This window comes from Schistocerca gregaria, chromosome 5 (genome assembly GCF_023897955.1).
Source record: "Schistocerca gregaria isolate iqSchGreg1 chromosome 5, iqSchGreg1.2, whole genome shotgun sequence".
Classification (NCBI taxonomy): Eukaryota; Metazoa; Arthropoda; class Insecta; order Orthoptera; family Acrididae; genus Schistocerca; species Schistocerca gregaria.
In genome coordinates this window covers 414,291,602-414,312,460 of record NC_064924.1, presented here as the reverse complement: position 1 = coordinate 414,312,460, position 20,859 = coordinate 414,291,602, and the positions used below count along the sequence as shown (strand labels likewise).

The 20,859-nt window shown below is 43.7% G+C and overlaps 1 protein-coding gene across 1 annotated transcript in view; it reads left to right on the top strand.

Annotated features, from left to right (window-relative positions):
- LOC126272393 (urocanate hydratase-like) overlaps nucleotides 1-20,859 on the top strand; it is a 391,889-nt gene that overhangs the window by 218,301 nt on the left and 152,729 nt on the right. Inside the window, exon 10 of the mRNA XM_049975217.1 lies at nucleotides 3,126-3,241. Coding sequence (XP_049831174.1) covers nucleotides 3,126-3,241 — 116 coding nt within the window. The remainder of the gene's footprint in view (nucleotides 1-3,125; nucleotides 3,242-20,859) is intronic.

The following is a 20,859-nucleotide window of genomic DNA, read 5'->3' as shown; positions in this document are numbered from 1 at the left end:
GCAGTCCACACACCTCACCGATGCCCCACGCCGAACCCAGGGCTAATGTACGAGTATAACCCCAAATGTTTGAGTGATAGAGTAGCGATGGTGCACGCGTACGCGGAGACAGTGGTTGCGCAGCAATCGCCGGCATGGTGTAACTGAAGCAGTATAAGGGAATCCGCCGGGCGGATTCGTGCCGGGGACCCGCAGGCCTTCCTGCTCGGGAAGCAGCGCGTTAGACCGCGCGGCTAGCCAGGTGGATCCCACATATGCTTACTACCAGTTGTTTCTTCCGCGCGCTGTGGCGTCTGGAATTGGAAAGTGGAGAACTGCCAGTGGTAGACAAAATGCTCTCCACCACACACGCAAAAATGGCTTGCTGAGAGTAGACGTATATGTATAGCGATCTGACAGCTGGTTCGTGCTATGCGCTATAAAACTTGGAGTTTCTATCAGTCAGTTCCTAAGACCAACCGGCGGGGTGATTCGGTTTCGCCTTTTCTGACGGTACCACTCCACTGTAACGTCGTCAGCGGCAGACATGAATAAATATAAGTTTTGTGACATCTGTCTGACGAACTGCCGAAAGTTGTGTGTTTTAGGATCTGGCCCGTTCCCGTTCGTTGAGTTCCCCTTGCTGACTCTTTCAGAAAGAAACGTGTCTACCGTTTGTTATTCGAAATGACACAGCTCGAGTACTGAGAAGATACAGTTCAGTTATGTCTATGTTAATGACGCCTCCCACCTGCGCGGTCGGGCATTAAATTGAACGTGTCAAGTGAGGTAATGGGTGACATTTTTCTCGTGCAGCCAATACCTATAATATTTCAGCGCAACTGGCTAACAGAACTATTAATATTAGGGCCCAAATAGAGAGGTATACTAGCATACATAAAATAAAATCAATAAGTAAAGCAAAGCTTATGGAAGACAAATCTATTTTCACAGGCACTCATTTAGTCCCTGTATCTATTGCATCAGGTAAATATTTGATGAGATACGTAAATTATTGAAAGAGAGGTCACCAAATATTAACATGAAATGTAAGCGCATTTCAGATATCAGAGCTCCAAATAGTAAAACAGTAAAAACAATGTGAGGCTTCGTGAATTGTGCTGTCAATTAGTGCTCTCGGTAATTCTGTGTCGCTTCATTATCTGCCTGCTAGTCACGTGGTTAAAAAACGAGAGAGATAAAAAGGCAATTCTTTAACGACAATATATTTGTGAATAATGAATATGACACAAAAACGCCTGTTCACACAGACGTGTGCAGCTCGGTGGTGAGCGCTCAGCAGCACGACTAGCGAGCTGCGAAGCGCATTGCATAAACCACAATCATCACCAACCACATAATCTGACATCCACTTCTGAATAAAGGTCTCATCTAAACATTTCACTGCGTTGCAGTCTTCAGCTCTACTCATTCATGTTGCTTATGTGTAATTTGTGACGTCATCTATTCAACTTCCTTTGTAGTCCTCTCTTCTTATTTCTAGAAATCCGGAAATTTCCTAGAGCATGCGTCCTTAAGAGAGTGAACCGATATATTGCTTCAATCTACAAATAAAGTGTGGAAATATCAAACGTTATAAGTGCCGAATCTCTTATTTGTCAGGAGAATTAAAAAAACAGTGTATCTCTTTTTGTATCCAAACACTCGGAAAGGTATTCTGATACCATTATTAAGAACGTCCTATAGAACTTATTAAGTGCCAGTAAGAAACTTCTTGTTTCAAGTGTCATTAATAAATACACCATTAATATTTTAATTAGTTGTTCTCTAATCTACAAAAATCATATACCATATCTTAAAGTTTTTACAAAAGACTAACAATAATAAATTCAAGAACAGGTCTTTGAATATTGACTTCTCTTTCTTACACAACGCCATTCTTGTGATCAAATGTTGCAATGCCCTGTAGAACTGCCTGTCCTATTGAGTACGAAATACTTTCCAGATACACGTTGTTTTGTGTGTTCATTTCTCCAGCTTCTTTTACTATTGTCGATTGGAACGGGATAATCGACAACTAATATGGTCGACAAAGTGCCCTCCACCACGCACCGTGAATTGGTTCGTCGAGAATAGGGGTAGCTGTAGGTGTAGATGTAGATATAGATATAGATGTACTCTGTCGAGAGAGCAGGGCGTCCGAGCAGCTGCGTGACTGACATTCTTTAACTTTTTCGTTGGACTTGGAATAATTTTGTGAGTGCAAAGTTATGTACCTCAGCTTTTCGTTGGTCGTGGAATAATTTTCTGGATGCGAGTTCAGTACTTAATTGATCACTGGACTTAGATTACATGTCTGTGTTTTGGGTGGTTGATTTTGCGTGACATTACGAACTTCAACTTTGTTTACATGATTTGAGGCAGCTGTGAACTGTAATTGTTTGCTGTATTTATTATTATATTCATGTTTGATGGATCTGTTGCATGTTTTCGTAGTGGTTAGTCTGGATAAGAACTTTAGTTTATGTTGCGATTAGTATTTGGAAAGTGCACTTTCAAACTTCGAGTGTTTGTTTTCGATTTTCGTGAATTAATGCAGTTAAATGAACCGTGATCGCACATATTTCTGTACTGGATCCTCTGTTCGCACTGCAAACATCAGTTATAGTTAAATCATTTCTGTATTACATGCTCTGCTCGCACTACGCGCATTAGTTACTGTTTAATAGTTTTTATTTGAATCTGAGGTTTATATGAGGCCATCATTCCCACATCTGTGAATATTATTGAATAAACATTTATTTTCCTTAAACTGCAATCCATTGGTTTCGTGAACATTATTAATCTAACAGGATTTATCTAATAGTTTCTCTTATTTATACATTATTCGCAAACTTCTCTGTTTACGTAAAAGAGTAAAGGATCAATTCTGTAATTAACTGTTGCGTTTTATAACAACAGCGCATGACCTACCTCCATGATATCAGAACGAGTGAAGCACTGAGAGTGACACAATAAAACCGCCGGTGCTCTCATAACCTCTTCCGTCATTTCTACGTTTGTGCGAGGTGTTATTCTGATGTAGTTAAGTGAAATTTGCATGTCCAGTGTGCAAACAGTTTTACTTTACTTAATCTAGTTAGGGACTTTCCTAAATTGCTCGACGGCGCTTTTCCACTGCACAGGGACATATTCTCGCTGGGATTCGGGCCTTTCCGCTGGGTGTGCACCTCGGGGCTGGAGAGCGACCTGCAGACCACGGACAAGCTCGCAATCGATGAACTGGAGACTCTGCTGAAAGGTAACTAATTGCTGTCACATGTAAGCCGATAAAAATGCTACTGACTCTAGCTATAGAGTATGACTGCAAGTGTCATTGCCAGTCAGCTAGAAGGAAGCTATATACTGTGGAAAACATATATTTCTATCACCTGCTTTTCGACGTTGTTGCATATTTCCCTCGAGCAGGTTTAGAGATTGCATGGTGTGCCAAGAGAACACGTTGACGAAAGTGATTTCTGAAGGTCTTTTATCTTCATTATCAATAATTCACATAAGATTTTGCACGGTTAACTAGTAGCTTTATATGATGGTGGAGTTCCAGAATAACTAAAAATGTGCCTGTCTATATACTTCCAATTCTTCTCTGACAATAACGACGTTACTGAAGTGGGCAGTTAATTTTCATACGTCACTCAATAGAGATTGGATGACCGGGACCTCCCACGAAGTCGCCGCCAAGCTTGCGATGAAGGTCATCCAGGATTGTGCAAAACCACGATTCATCGCTGAACACAGTGCGACACCATTCAACAGCAGTCCGTGCCTACTGGCCACGGCAACACTCGAAAGACAGTCGTTCGTGTAGCAGCGTCAACGGATTTCTACAAGTGGATGTTAATTCCCTAGTCTGGTTGCTACCACTCTCTGACCAATTGTGCGAAATGGCACAGAATGTTGCATGGAGTCACTGCTTGTATGGAAGAAGCAGACGTGATGGGGCTACAATGTGCTTGGTGCACAAAACAGCGGTCTTCCGTTGTGACGGTCAGACGTGGTCCCTGCCCTCACGTTCACCTGTAGTCTCACATCGGATCACTGTTACATCTAAAAGCCTCACAAATTTGGACATTGCACCATTCAGCCAGCTGTCCAAATGGAGACCTCTTTCAAACCCTTTACTGTGCTACAGCGCTTTCTCACACGAGTACGCTGCATCTCCGTGTACTTCACAGTGATCACTCAATATCTGCCGCCGTTTACACTCCTTATATAGCCTCCCAGGCATGATAACAACGCTGAACACGAACAGCACTAATACACTCTGGCAGTTGTTTCTCTACTGACAGAGAATTGAACTTTAATCATTTCCATATCCGCCGATGGCGTGTTTGTGTACACTGCTACATTGATACGGGACTATATCTTCTGTGTTCCCCTTTTTTTTTCAGGTAGTGTGCATGCAGCGGCGGGATGCCTCGAAAAAGCTAGCGTACATAATATTGAATGTGAAAAGCCGTTTAATGATAAACCTCTCAACTTTAGACCAATGAAGGCACTATATGTTCATAATAAACTGCATTATTAGCATTGTTTGGACGCCGGTTTTAATTCTTGTAAGATGTAACCTATATTTCTACACAACCATGAACGTACCATGTCAGATTTTCGACAAAACAGCTTTATTACGGAATCCGCACGAACTCAGTCCAACACGATTATGCTCCGTCAAGCTGTCGATCCCTTCAAATAAAAAAAAATTTTGGAACAGCTCGAGATGCGTTTTACTACTCGTCTTCGACACACCTAACGCTACCATTTCACATGACTGCTAACTAACAATTTCCAATAATACTAGCGCGCACGATGGTTGAATTTAACACTATTCGTCAGCTGATTTTGCTTTAGTTAAATCAAGAGAATCCGGTCGGTATGGCGCCTCTTCATCATCCGCCATCTCACTGATATGTCGCCATAACTTAAAATTAGCATCAGTGCTGACATTAGTAAGTAACTTTTTGTCGTCACGTATTAACACGAGACTGTTTTCAAGTCTCGAACTGCGTCTTCACGCTGTAGGAAGTGTCATCATATCAGTAGGTTTCATCCAATTTTATTAACGTCATACATCGATTTACACATCAAGTTACCGATAAAGATAAGTTTTCTTAATTTCGAAAGTATTCATGTACACAATGAATAATTCCGAATACGATGCTTCGATCGTTTTATTTTGGCTTCGGGACATGATAGCAGACTATAGTTTCTAGTGTACAAAGAAACCTGAAACTTAGAAAATCGTGTTCGTTCAATGGCTTACTTCAGCTACTAAATAATAAACGTTCTTTCGTTTTAACTTCTGCAGTTTTAGACATTGAATCAACTGGTTTACAGTACTCATTCAGCTACCACAGTAATCTAACCTCCATGAACTTCAAAGTTTCAGTTGCGAACTACAACTGCGTAAACGTGTTCCATTTTTTCAACCGACTTCACAAGACTCCTTCTTAAAACCATTCCTTCCACCAAGCAAGAGAGAGCATAGGGATTACAATTCTACGCAAAGAATCTAATCAGTTACACTATGGGAAACAACAGTACTTAATTTGACTTTATACACAATATTTACGTAAATGTAACAAAATTTAGTGGAAATATTGTAAATAACTTGATAATTAAATTAAGGTATTAATGTTTCTTGTCAATAAACTTCAAAAATATTCCAGTCATATCCAATGAAAGCAGCAATGCAAGAAGTAGAACATTTACATATAAACTGCTTCAAATGAGGTTATTGTTGATAATTGAAAACATCGAAAGCCACTGGTATCGAAAGGCTCCTAAAGGGCACTAGACTTGATTACATCATAGCTGGCAGAGGACGAACAGTACAACCCAAAATTTGTCGTGCACAGTGTTTGAGAATAAAGGACTGAGATTTGTGTTGCAAATTTGTGCATTTACCAGATATGTCCACCTTCAACTCGTTTCTCCCTTTCTCAAAACCTTTGCGCATTTTCTTTTCCACGAAAATTCCGGGGGGTTTCTCCATTTTTCCCTTCCAGCGGAGCGCAAGAACGGATCTGTAGTGAGTGGTTCATCCATTGCTATTCAGTGGATCGATTTTGGTGGACTATATTACATCATGCCACTACCAGTAGTTAATTAGTAATGAGAACAGATTCGTTTCCTTTACGTCGCGATAATTGGGAGAAGGCAGATTCGTAAATATTTTGCGTGAAAAATAACACAGCTTGATTTTTTAAAGGTATCTCGTTTGTCATCAATATTTTAACGTAGTTCTGGACAGTCCCCCTGCAAACTCCATAGTTCTTGGCATCTCTCTCTGCCCACAGTCTTTATTTCTTATTACCAAATAATTTAACCTGACTTATCCTAGCTTTAGCGAGTGACTTGCTTAATTAATTTGAAAGTCTTTTATGTTTCCTTTCCCTTCTTCTCCAAAACGGTTTACCTCCGGTCGGATTGCTAATAATATTAATCCCTTAACTACCCGTTTTTTTCGGGGTCGAGACAATATATGCTTATTCTAATTAATGTAATAGTCAGAAGAAATAACATGAAGAAAATATTTCCCGCTCTTTCGTTTTCCAACCTGTAGAAAGATGAGATACACAGGATTATTTGTAGCTACCACCGGTACTCCAAAAGATAACTGCACAAATAATACAGGACACAGAAAACAGACAGACTCTGTGGATGCAGTATCTCTCCAAGATTTTAACTCACGTTACAGGCGCCCAAAATGGACACCATTTGTAACGCAGCAAAAGCCAATACGTGAGTGAAATTCATAGACACGAACTGTTCGGGAAGGCGCGGAAGCAGCCCGCTGCCCAGTTCTCTTTGTTCGGTTGCACATCTGCAGGCGCGAAGTAATCTTATGCGCCTAAACGGAGCGGTGCAGGTCAGAGTTTAACACTTAGCACAATCTAGAAACGCAAGCTGTAATTATAAATATTCTGTAAACAATTAGTAGGCTCCACTTTACCCGTAGGACACTGATACGTAAAAATAACACGTAGCGAATTTTGGTGCCGTCCGAAGTTGCCAAAGCAAGGTAGGTACGTCGAAACGAAACCACTGACGAAAGAGAAACGCTGGCGTACCCACGACTCCTAGAGCTCTGCTACGCCACTGAAACTGATGGTCTACCTAGTGGAACCTAGTGGAAATGGAAATGAGCGTTTGGCGTCATCGGCCGGGAGGCTCCTTACGGGGCAGGTCCGGCCGCCTTGGTGCAGGTCGTATTACATTCGACGTCACACTGAGCGACCTGCGCGCCGGATAGGGATGAAATGGTGATGAAGATAACACAACCTCCAGTCCCTGAGCGGAGAAAATCCCCGACCCAGCTGGGAATCGAACCCGGCCCCCTTAGGACGGCAGTCCGTCACGCTGACCATTCAGCTATCGGGGCGGACACCAGAACCCAATATTGCTGTGCGTTTTTGGTCTACTTTGGACTATCCATTTCCACCATCGTTTCCTGAACTAGCTACTATTTTTAAGGAATAATGCTATAAGATCCCCCTGAAAACTACAGAGGACTTGTATTTACCCATTCCGACTGGATGCTGTTATGGATATTTGCTGTTTTCTTACACCTTATTAGGCATGGTGATGTCTTGTGTTTCTTGGCGTTGTCATGTGCATCACGTCCTGTGCATCACAATAGTAGTGAAAGGGTTGAACAGATAGAACAAACTAATAAAGTAATTAAAAATAAAAGATATAATTTTTATAAAATTATTATTTAATATTTGTCAATTAACGTTTACATCTCTACTAATAAAACATCTGTGAAATTATCTTGTCCGTCTGTCTGTTGAACACGATAATCTAGAAAACTATTAGAAGAATTTTCATGGCGTTTTCACAAGTAAGTTGAGCATAGCTTGGGGACCGTATAGGCTTTATATCGCTAAAATCTGATCACGGAAAAATAGATACCTTAATTGAAAGTTTTGCATACCAGTATTATAAATGCGAAAGCAACGCTTTTGTTGTTACGTTTTCATGAGTAACCCACTGAACTGATTTCAATTAAATTTGGTATGGAGATAACTTGAAATGTGAGGCTACTTTAGAGAGTGTTTAGTTCAGAATACTTATTGATTTGAAGAATATTGCGCGAATTAGAGAAAAATATTTACTCTTTGGGCAAACTATTTCTTTTTATTTTTTTATTTTTTATTTTTTATCTCTATCGTAGTTGCGAAAATGCTTTTATTTGTTGATATGTACTACATGATGCGATTCAAAGTAGTGACTACAATGCTTTTGCAATCTTCAGTGTGTTTCATCCATATTCCCACAGTATTTGTGGCATAATCTACATTATGTGTAATGTACAGCTACTCCAGTAGCACAACGCACAGAGGAAGGCTCCTCCGGGGTGCACCGCTCAATAGCAACGCTGCCTATGACGAGGCATCGTGCTCTGGAACAGCTTGCGAGGGGGGAGAGCGCGGCGCACATCATGAGTTATACTTACCTGAACAGAAAGACACGTGAGGGCAGCAGATGTTGTTTCACCCACAGCAGCTCACTAACTCACTATCACTCATCATAACAAAGCTAATGATATGCAAACGCAGCCATGACTTACAGCTCGTTCAATAATAAATACAAAATTGAATTAAACTTTAAAAAGTTTTCCACTACTGAGATACAAAGTATGGACTTGATGGTCTCCCAACTGATATACTATGGAAATGTAGTACACGTAATGGCACTCAGAAGCCTTCTGATCTTCAAAATTGATTTCTTCGAGATTTTTAAGAATTGTGTCGGAATGTGTTAGTAAACTGTCGTCTGCGCATTGACCTACTAATTCAGTAAGTATGGAAAAAATCAAAAACGGCAAATCCTCAAGGTCCCCATCTTAGACAAAATACACTACTGGCCATTAAAATTGCTACACCAAGAAGAAATGCAGATGATAAACGGGTGTTCATTGGACAAATATATTATGCTAGAATTGACATGTGATTACATTTTCGCGCAATTTAGGTGCTTAGATCCTGAGAAATCAGTACTCAGAACAATCACGTCTGGCCGTAATAAGGGCCTTGATACGCCTGGACATTAAGTGAAACAGAGATTGGATGGCGTGTACAGGTACAGCTGCCCATGCAGCTTCAACACGATACCACAGTTCATCAAGAGTAGTGACTGGCGTATTGTGACGAGCCAGTTGCTCGGCCACCATTGACCAGACGTTTTCAATTGGTGAGAGATCTGGAGAATGTGCTAGCCAGGGCAACAGTCCAACATTTTCTGTATCCAGAAAGGCCCGTACGGGACCTGCAACATGCGGCCGTACATTATCCTGCTGAAATGTAGGGTTTCGCAGGGATCGAATGAAGGGTAGAGTCACGGGTCGTAACACATCTGAAAGGTAACGTCGATGTGAACAAGAGGTGACCGAGACGTGTACCCAATTGCACCCCATACTATCACGGTGGATGATACGTCAGTATGGCGATTACGAATACACGCTTCCAACGTTCGTTCACCGCGATGTCGCAAAACACGGATGCAACCATCATGGTGCTGTAAACAGAACCTGGATTCATCCGAAAAGCCGGCCGCAATGGCCGAGCGGTTCTAGGCGCTACAGCCTGGAACCGTGCGACCGCTACGGTCCCATAGTGCTCAGAGCCATTTTTTTTCATCCGAAAAAATGACGTTTTGCCATTCGTGCACCCAGGTTCGTCACTGAGTACACCATCGCAGGCGCTTCTGTCTGTGATGCAGCGTCAGCCATGGTCTCCGAGGTGATAGTCCATGCTGCTACAAACGTCGTCGAACTGTTCGTGCAGATGGTTGTTGTCTTGCAAACGTCCCCATCTGTTGACTCAGGGACCGAGACGTGGGTGGCTTCACGATCCGTTACAGCCATGCGGATAAGATGCCTGTCATCTCGACTGCTAGTGATACGAGGCCGTTGGGATCCAGCACGGCACTCCGTATTACCCTCCTGAACCCACCAATCCCATATGCTGCTAACAGTCATTGGATCTCAACCAACGCGAGCATCAATGTCGTGATAAACCGAAATCGCGATAGGCTACAATCCGACCTTTATCAAAGTCGGAAACGTCATGATACGCATTTCTCCTCCTTACACGAGGCATCACAACCGCGTTTCACCAGGCATCGCTGGTCATCTGCTGTTTGTGTATGAGAAATCGGTTGGAAACTTTCCTCATGTCAGCACGTTGTAGGTGTCGCCACCGGTGCCAACCTTGTGTGAATGCTCTGAAAAGCTGATCACTTGCCTATCACAGCATCTTCTTCCTGTCGGTTAAATTTCGCGTCTGTAGCACGTCATCTTCGTGGCCAGTAGTGTATATAAAAGTGTTTGCAATACTACAGGCTATAGGAGACCCCAGGGCTTCCTTCCACTGAGATGTCATGTTATTGAATGAAGAGTAGATGTGATGTAGTATTAATTCAATAATTCCGTAAATTAAATTTTAACATCTTGCAATACCGTTTTATGAGTGCACATACTTCTTAATCATTTGAATAGTTTTATCTACTCATTTAAGCTCCACACAGGAGTGTATTCAACAGTTTTGGGTAACAGCTTAAGCCAGCACACGAGATAGCAGTCGGGAGAAGACTGTAGGCAGCTCGGGGAGTTGTCGCAGAGTTCGTGGCTAAGTAGTCAGGGCAGCCTGTCTGCCTCGGGGGTATCTGCGCACGCCAAGGCTGGCGGCCTACTGTGTGTTAGTCCGCAAGTTGGCGAGTCCGCTACCGCTGCCGCGTCTGAGATGAAAAGCAGCAGCGGCTCGGATGACTGAGCAACAGGGCTTCACGTGGTAGACATTGAGAGGAGAGCCTCCATTATACATGAACTGAGTGACAAACGGAAGACAGCATGAAGGAGAAGCATTCATTAAACGAGACTCAGCGTCTGGTCGTTCGTATAATTACTTGTCCGAGAACCAGTACCTGTTGAGACGTAGATATATCACTGAAATCAGCTGTTCGAATCCTGCATTTTGTTTGCATATGATATGAGGCAGGCGTCACAAGAGATGGCACAGTAAATTAACACAATACTCATTTGAAACCAGATGCAAATCCTCGAGGAATTACGGAGGTGACGCATCATGATCACCTCAGAATCAATATATGGGCAAGAATTATCGATGACGGACTCACAGGACCATGCACTTTGTCAAACAAATTATTAGGTGCTGTATGTCATCGATTTCCACGCAATGTATTACCAGCGCTACTTGCAGAAAACACAACGAATATGGTTTACGCATCGTGCCACAGTACGTCATCGCAACGTTTCTTGGTCTAAGGATTGGTCGAGGACGTCTGATGGCATGTCCTGCCCATTCACCAGACGTGAACCCGCTCGATTCCTGGTTTTGGGGACTTTTAAAGGCACTGGAGTATGCCCAACACATCGGCAATGAGCAAACGTTACAGAAGCATATGACCAATGTATGTAACGTAAACCAAATGGATGTAGATGAAAGAACATGTGATTCACTGTGAAAGAGGGCTTCCGCATTCACACAAAGTACAGATCGGAGTGGGGAGACAGATTGATCCAAACCTCAAAGCTACAAGTTTCCAAAGGTATCATTACTATGACTTCTAATTTTGACCTATACTACCCCATGTAGGAAGAGGTGACTACTACTACTACTACGTGATCAGGCCCAGTGGACCGCACGCATCTACAAGTTTCCTCCTCCACTGTATTCTGTCCGTTGCTGCTATCCGCCGTTCGTCCACATTTATTGACACTTGGTTTAAATCTTCATGGAGTCCATCCCTCCAACGCTTCTTGGGTCTCCCTGGCGGTCTTTTTCCTGTAGGTATGAAATCCAGGAGCTTCCGAGGCCATCTGTAATCCTCCATCCGGGCCACATAGCCGGGCCACTGCATTCGTTTGGCTTTGACAGATCCTGCTATGTTGGGCTGCTGGTATAGTTCCTCAAGCTCTTTGTTGTATCTGATCCTCCATTCCCCTGTATCTGCATCCAGAACCGGACCGAAGATCTTCCGAAGCACTTTCCTCTCAAAAACAAGGACCTAATGGAAGTCCTGTTTCCGGATACTCCATGTCTCACAGCCATGTAGAACAACAGGCTGGATCAGGGTTTTGTACAGTCGAATCTTGAAACTGTCTGGAGAGATATTTGGACAGAAGCACTTGTGCTAGGCTGTGATAAGATCGGTTTCCTGCTTGCATTCAGGCATTGATCTCTGCTTCACACGACGAGTTCTCAGTGAAAAGTGCCCCTAGGTATTTGAATTCTTGCACTCTCTTGTAGGAATGGTCCCCAACTTGCAGTGATTGTAGAGGATCAGCAGTCTGACAATGACCACACGTCATAACGAGGTACTCTGTCTTGGCTTCGTTTATGTTTAACCCAAATTTGCTGGCAGCCTCCTTTAGTGCTTTGGTCATTTGCTCCAATTCCTCTTCCGACCTAGAGAGTAAACAGATGTCGTCTGCATAGGCTACGTATGCCAGTCTCTTTCCTTCGATTTCAATCCCTTCGTTCTCTTGGAAGGTCTCGCATACGATCTTCTTGAGGGCAAAGTTGAACAGGATACGGGACAACCCATCTCCTTACCTGATTTCTGTCAGAATTCCAAACTCCTCAGTTACGCGATTTCCCATCTTCACCTTTGCACGTGTTTCGTCCAGACAGATCTTTATCAGATTGATGAGCTTCTCTGCTATGCCGAACTCCCTCAAACAGTTGAGCAGGCTCTTGCGATGTGTGCAATCATAGGCCTTCTTAAAATCAACGAATAAATTATGCAAATCTTTACCATATTCACCCAGTTTCTCAGTGAGCTGCCAGAGACTGAAGATGTGATCTACTGTTGACCGTCCTGGCCGGAAACCTCCCTAGTACCCCCCAATCACCGATTCTGCCACTGGCCGAATTCTATGTATGAGGCAATTGGACAGGATCTTATAGCAGATGTCAAGGAGGGCGATTCCTCGATAGTTGTCACATTTCAGTTTGTCGCCCTTCTTATGTATTTTGACCTATACTACCCCATGTAGGAAGAAGTGACACTTTTTCTTAAATCGCCTTTGAGTGTCTCAAATCTTTTGGGTCTGATTGAAACAGATGATAGTGGGCCCACAACCGATTATATCGAGATATGGAACCAATGGTCTGAGACGCATATTTATTGTGTTATGAGCATACACAGCATGGCAACAACGTAGCTCATAAGACCGCCTGTTTCAGAGGTTGTATTAGCAACGGCGCCTGAAGTTCTGCCGCACTCTCGCAAAGACTGGCAGTAGGTGACAAAAGGCGTAAACACCTGACCACCAAACGGACATACTGTACACAACCTAGCTCATAGCACGTGTGTCATGTGACGACCGCATGCATCGCACCGGCACATTAATTTGTGCCGCAAGCACACCAACTATCCCTGGTGTCAGTTGACCATTGCATTAGACGGCTTGTGATGTGTCCATGGTGAAGTGCGTATGTTACTGTGTAAAGTGCACGACGCGTAGTCAAAGATGTAACGTTACTCGGCACGAGAGTTGGCAGGCATGCATTTTTTGTTCCGTGGGCCTGGATGTAGTGCCCGTAAAGCAGCGCGAAAGTTCATAGAACGCTTTCTCAACAGGCGTCATCGTAACTGAAAGAAGTTTATCCCCATCGATAATAACTTACGAGAGACAGGGTCGTTACCATCACAGACAGCTAGCCAAGGTTTCCGCCAGGGACATGCCCGAACGCCAGACTTTGAAGAGACGATGTGTGATGGTGTTTCCGATCACTCAGCAACAAGCACCCTTCAACTCGCCCATGAAACGCGCGCTTCGAAGGCTACACTTTGGACAGTACTGATGGAACAGGTATTACACCCCTATGATTAAGAACGTGTGAGAGCACTGGGATCGACGTATTTTGAGACCCGCGTTCACTTCTGTCAACGGATTATCTACCGCACTGCTGTAATGCCGAACTTCTTACAGTTTGTATTGTTCACGGACGAGGCCTCGTTCATCCGTAATGGTGTTTAAACAGCCGTCAATAGTCGTGTCTGGAATTAGGACAACCCCAAAGTCACTCACGTCGGTGGCCACCAGCAACGATCCTCTGCCAACGTATGGGCGAACATTGTCCAAAACATCTAGCAGGACATCTGCTGCCTCCTCACGTTACCTGGTGTTCCCGTGAGATGAACTGTCCCGGTTCTTGGAGACTGCACCCATCACTGTCCGCGAAAGAATGTGGTTTCAAAATGACGGTGCACCAGCCCATTTCGATGCTGTCCGCTGGCACATGAACAACACATACACTCATCGTTGGATTGGAAGAGCAGACCCTGTCCCATGGCCATCGCAGTCACCAGATCTCACACTTCTGAACTTTTTCCTCTAGGACTACGTCACGACATTGTTGTATGAAACCCGCGTAGAAACGGATGAAGACCTGCTAGCTGGGATCCAAGCAGCTTGTGACCTGGTGCAGTGGGATCTTTGAGAGTATGCGACAGAACTTCACGCTCCGTTACCACGCATCGAGACTGGCATTCGGCACTTTGAACAATTACTATGAGCAACGTTGTTGTTACGCGATGTACGTTGCGTATGTCCATAACACAATGAATATGCATTTCCGACTACTGGTTCCCTGTCTCAATATAACAAGTTGTGGGGCCACTATCGCCTGTTTCAGTTTAACCGAAAATGGTTTACACACACTGTATGCAAACCTTACTCTACTGTGAATCTATAAACGAACGCACACTAAAGCTTTACTAATCCCATTTCACACGCACGTAACATTTATTCACACATCCTTTGTTCAAACGTTCCCACCATTATAGGACCTGAAGTGCGGCCCTTCTTTCCACTTCCTTCCTCCTCCTTTCTGACTTCCGTCACTCTCTCCCACTACGAAAAACGTAATCTGTGTACCAGTCTCTTCTTCTTCATGTTCCTGCCACACCTCGAATTCTTCTCAGGCTTTACAGAGATACTCACAAATCGCTCTGCTCACAATGCAAACAAGACAAGAAGGGGAGGAAGATACGAAGTGAAACTTCCCAAATGTAGAGCGTATGTGACGTTATATCAGTTATTACAATATCGAGCCTCCGGAAACTCGATGTTGTTGAGATGTCTGCATCGTAGGAAAAATGGTGTGAGACTCAAATCAACGAGATCTCATAACTTCTTCCACTTTCATTTCTAAAATTTAACTTTTCTCATAAAGGCTCTTGATCAAACAATGTATGCTTTAAGGCCTTGGTGATTTTTATTTTACGGGCATGTCGAATTGGTTCAAGACACGTCTTTGTGACTACTGTTTCTTCTCCTTTTGCTGAAGGCATTGTCAGAGATAATAAAGACGCAATAGCAGTTACAGACAAAAAACAGAAAATAAAAAAGAAAAAAAATCAGCAAATCGAACTGTTTTTAACGCGACGGTGTGGTCGTGAGGTCATCAGTCCGCTTGTAACATTTGTTGGGTGTTCCGAATTATCTGACTAGGGTGAGGAGCCTTAAGCTTCTGGAGGCGGTGCCATTTAAATTATTAGTACAAGAGGTGGGGAAAACAGTTTATAAACTGTTTATGACATCCTAAGATTTATGAACTAATTCTACAAGATTACTAAGTACTGCTACATTAAGGAGGGAAAACATAATCATAGCATAGGTTGTGGGGCCGCAAGGAGGCACAAGTGCGGCACAAAATTTAATGACATCACCTTTAATTATCGAAGTCAGAAGGCTTTTACATATCGGCATCACCAAAACAGTTGCATCTATCATCATTTATACTGAGAAATTGGTTAATCATGCATCCAAAAGGAGCCAGTACTACCCAGTCGGCAATCTGAGAGCAGTGCTTTCAAAGTATCTACATGGTCCATTCACAAACTCTACAAAATTTAGTGCATTTGACTAAAGTTATACTGAATAAAACACGCGTCTCAGTAACTACAATTACATTAATGTTTAAGAATTTGTTCTCTTACACTGGCTGATCAGAACCACTGCCAGAAGTACTGCCAGTACTCTAAATTGTCACTGTTGTACAGCTGTGGGTTCGAATAAGGGAGTTCCTGTTCTTTTTTTGCTATAGGTTCATGCATCGCCCAGTTCCATACTGTTAGGGGGGCGGAAATGAAATAATAAGCAGAGCTAGACGTTTTATGCGGAAATTGTGACTTGAAAAAGATGGTGCAGTTTGCTTTACGTAGCACATGGGTCCAGAACTTGTGCAGTTTCCATTCTTTCTTCTTTTCTGTTATGGATGGTTTTGTGATTCTTAATTTCTATGCGCTGTGTGTACATTCTATCATATTAATAATTGTATCTTTATAAAAAGGTAGTATCGGAGAAATTAATTTGGTTGCTCTCTAATCTCAGTGCATGCTCTACTACTGTAAATTTACCTGTGTTTCGAAGACGATACTACGACCTGGATCACGGCCGAGTGTCCGTAAGCAAAAAGCACCAATGATCCAGAACGAAATTATCACTCTGCAGCGGAGTGTGCGCCGATATGGAACTTCGTAGGAGATTAATGCTGTGTGCCAGACCGAGACTCGAACTCGGGACCTTTGCCTCTCGCAAGCAAGTGCTCTACCTTTTTTTATCTCATTTTATTCCTTATGGTTCGTTGTATTTGTTCGGGGCGGACGTCCCATGACGCTTGTTCAAGTTCATCGTTGAGCCATTAACTCAGGTTTTTTTAAAAATATTTTTATTACACAAGGCAGCTAACCCTCTGACCGAACTCTCTGAGCTACCGTGCCGGCGATAGTCTGAGCTACCCAAACACGGCTCACGACCCGTCCTCACAGTTTTAATTCCGCCAGTACCCCGTCTCCTATCTTCTGAACTTCACAGAACCTTGTCTGTAGACCTTGCGAACTAGCATTCCTGGAAGAAAGGATACTGCGGAGCATGGCGCAGCCATAGCCTGGGGGATGTTTCCAGACTGAAATTTTCACTCTGCATCAGAGTGTACGCTGACAGGAAATTTTTTGACAGACTTAAAGCTGTGAGGACTGATAGTGAGTCGTTCTTGGGTACCTCAGATAGTAGAACACTTGCTCGTGAAAGGCAAAGGTCCCCACTTTGAGGCTCGGTCCGCCAGGAAGTTTCAGCACCGAAGATATTCTCCTTACGTTCTGTAAAAGAAAGTGGTGGACACTGCTCAGTAGCAATGCGCTAGGGGTATCCGTTACTGAAACTCCTGACTTTCAACTACAGCGAAGCCTGCAAAACTTTTGAAGGACATAGTGTTATTTTAATTCCACTTATATCATACGACTTCATTTTTACTTCAGTATTCTAACTCTCTTTAGTAAGAGAGGAACGTAGCAGCCAGGCGGACTTTGAAGGTAGTACATTATTGCAAGTCGTTTACCAGGCGATGGGCAGGCTGGTTTCGCCCTGACCGTGCGCGCGCTGGAGTTTGTCGCCTGTCAGAATCTCGTGTTGGTGGCCTGGCTGCGGCTAGCGGCCACAGCTGCGTGTCCTGCATCAGCAGCAGTGACGCTCAGAAGACAAGTCTCTGCAACACTCTCAGCAGAGTTCGTACTCTGGCGTCTCCAATTGAAGCCTCTAATATCGAGTCTCGCCGGGAAATGACGCCTTTACAGTCTTGAAGTCATGTCTGCCCCTTCCCCCGGACGATCTCTTAGCGTGCATCTTCATCCACACCTAGATATGCATACGTTCTCCACAATCCAATGTATGGTGCGTCTCGGAGGGTACAATATTCGCAGATAGAGCGAGGGAGAAATGACTGTCTGTATGCCTCCGTACGAGACCTAACTTCTCTAATCTTCGTAGTTCTTACTCGAAATATACGTTGGCGGCTATAGAATCATTCTACTGTTAGCTTCAAGAACCATTTCTCTAAATTTTCTCAATTGTGTCCTGTCTTCCTTACAGGGATTTCCATTTGAAGGAAGCATCTCCGCAATAATCGCGTGTTGATCGACCCTACCAGTAGCTAATCTAGCACCCCGTCTCTGAAATCCTTTGATGTCTTCCTTTAATTCGAGCTGGTGCAGATCCCAAACACTCGAGCAGTACTCAAGAATGGGCCGTGCTAGTGTTCCATTAGCGGTCCCTTTTACAAATGAACCATACTTTCCGAAGATTCCCCCAACAAACCATAGTCGACCACTCTCCTCTGTACTACCATCCTTACGTCGTCGCTCCATTTCATATCACTATGCAACGTCATGCCTAGATATTACACCAACGCATATTTCATCAAGCAGAGTGCTGTACTAGAACTCATCTCCATTAACTTATGTTTTTGTACATTTAGAGTAAAGACACAAAGGAATTAATGACATTAGCTACCAGAGGGCAGTGATTTACATCAGAGGGGCAAATTGCTGGACCAGGATTCGAATCGAGTCTCCTTCTTACTAGGCGGATTCACTGACCACTTACACCATCCAGGCACGTGGTCATCACAATCACACGGACTACCCTAGCACGACTCCCGTCAGACCAAAATTCTCAACTTATACCACACACTACTGATATAGTGCCCCTGTTCATTAGCCTCATTAAGCGCAGCATCTCAAAAAATGGTTCAAATGGCTCTGAGCACTATGGGACTCAACTGCTGTGGTCATTAGCCCCCTAGAACTTAGAACTACTTAAACCTAACTAACCTAAGGACATCACACACATCCGTGCCCGAGGCAGGATTCGAACCTGCGACCGTATCAGGCAGCATCTCATCTCAAGGGTTCTCGTAAGAGTTCGAGCATTATGTGCACCTGCACTGAAGCGATCACTGGTCGTCATCACCTTAATTAAATGTGTGTCGTGCCTGTTCTTTCAGACGTGTCTGTAAGAACATATACCACATACATCTAACATTTAGAATAAGCTGCCACTCATCACACTAACGAGAAATATTGCATAACTCACACTTCAAAGCCCTCATCCAACACGTGGCCATACACCCGACTTGCTATCTCATCTTCTTCGTCTACCCAATCAAACTATCTGCAACACTCTTCTTAACTACTGCGTACCGCCCACGATTCTCTTGGCAGGAAGACCACCCACAACCGCCAAGCAAGTTATTCCTGGGGGCCATTCCCTAGCTTGGCAAACAGCATGTCGTGCATTAAGAGGTGACGTCTGATAACCTGTGGATGAGTCTATTTCTCATCTCTGCCTTTACGTTTGCAAACGTCTGCTTTTGCTCCAGTCTGACAATATGGATGTGGTTTGCGTCCACCCCAGTACCTGCTCAGATATAAAATAGCAGCTGCGTGAACGCCGTGTGTTGCCACTCAGCGTACGACTCCAAACTGCATAGACACTTATTGTTTCTGGGAGGCAAACCGGCCGCCTCTTCTGGCCATTATATTCACAACAGTTGTTTAACGTACTGCTTCTCACTTTATATAAATCTGCGGGCATCTAGTGAGATAGACGTCTTCTGAAAGCATCCTCCAACTGTCCCAATCTCTTGTGATGTGTGTCTGCATGTTGGTCGTGTTTGCCTACCCTACAATGTAAGCGATTACATTCTTAATAAATTGGTACTTTACACGTACAAATAACGGTGCGCAGGATCTGTTAAGCAACTTTGAACAGAAGTCAGATATTCCCATTGGCTCTTCTACTTGTCACACTATTCCTATCGTAAGCTGGGAACTTAAGCCAGTCTCTACATCTACATCTACATCTACATTTATACTCCGCAAGCCACCCAACGGTGTGTGGCGGAGGGCACTTTACGTGCCACTGTCATTACCTCCCTTTTCTGTTCCAGTCGCGTATGGTTCGCGGGAAGAACGACTGTCTCAAAGCCTACGTGCGCGCTCGAATCTCTCTAATTTTACATTCGTGATCTCCTCGGGAGGTATAAGTAGTGGGAAGCAATATACTCGATACCTCATCCAGAAACGCACCCTCTGGAAACCTGGCGAGCAAGCTACACCGCGATGCAGAGCGCCTCTCTTGCAGAGTCTGCCACTTGAGTTTGCTAAACATCTCCGTAACGCTATCACGCTTACCAAATAACCCTGTGACGAAACGCGCCGCTCTTCTTTGGATCTTCTCTATCTCCTCGGTCAACCCGACCTGGTACGGATCCCACACTGACAAGCAATACTCAAGTATAGGTCGAACGAGTGTTTTGTAAGCCACCTCCTTTGTTGATGGACTACATTTTCTAAGGACTCTCCCAATGAATCTCAACCTGACACCCGCCTTATCAACAATTAATTGTATATGATCATTCCATTTCAAATCGTTCCGCACACATACTCCCAGATATTTTACTGAAGTAACTGCTACTAGTGTTTGTTCCGCTATCATATAATCATACAATAAAGAATCCTTCTTTCTATGTATTCGCAATACATTACATTTGTCTGTGTTAAGGGTCAGTTGCCACTCCCTGCACCAAGTGCCTATCCGCTGCAGATCTTCCTGCATTTCACTACAATTTTCTAATGCTGTAACTTCTCTGTATACTACAGCATCATCCGCGAAAAGCCGCATGGAACTTCCGACACTATCTACTAGGACATTTATATATATATTGTGAAAAGCAATGGTCCCATAACACTCCCCTGTGGCACGCCAGAGGTTACTTTAACGTCTGTAGAAGTCTCTCCATTGATAACAACATGCTGTGTTCTGTTTGGTAAAAAGTCTTCAATCCAGCCACACAGGTGGTCTGATATTCCGTAGGCTCTTACTTTGTTTATCAGTCGACAGTGCGGAACTGTACCGAATGCCTTCCGGAAGTCAAGGAAAATGGCATCTACCTGGGAGCCTGTATCTAATATTTACTGGGTCTCATGAACAAATAAAACGAGTTGGGTCTCACACGATCGCTGTTTCCGGAATCCATGTTGATTCCT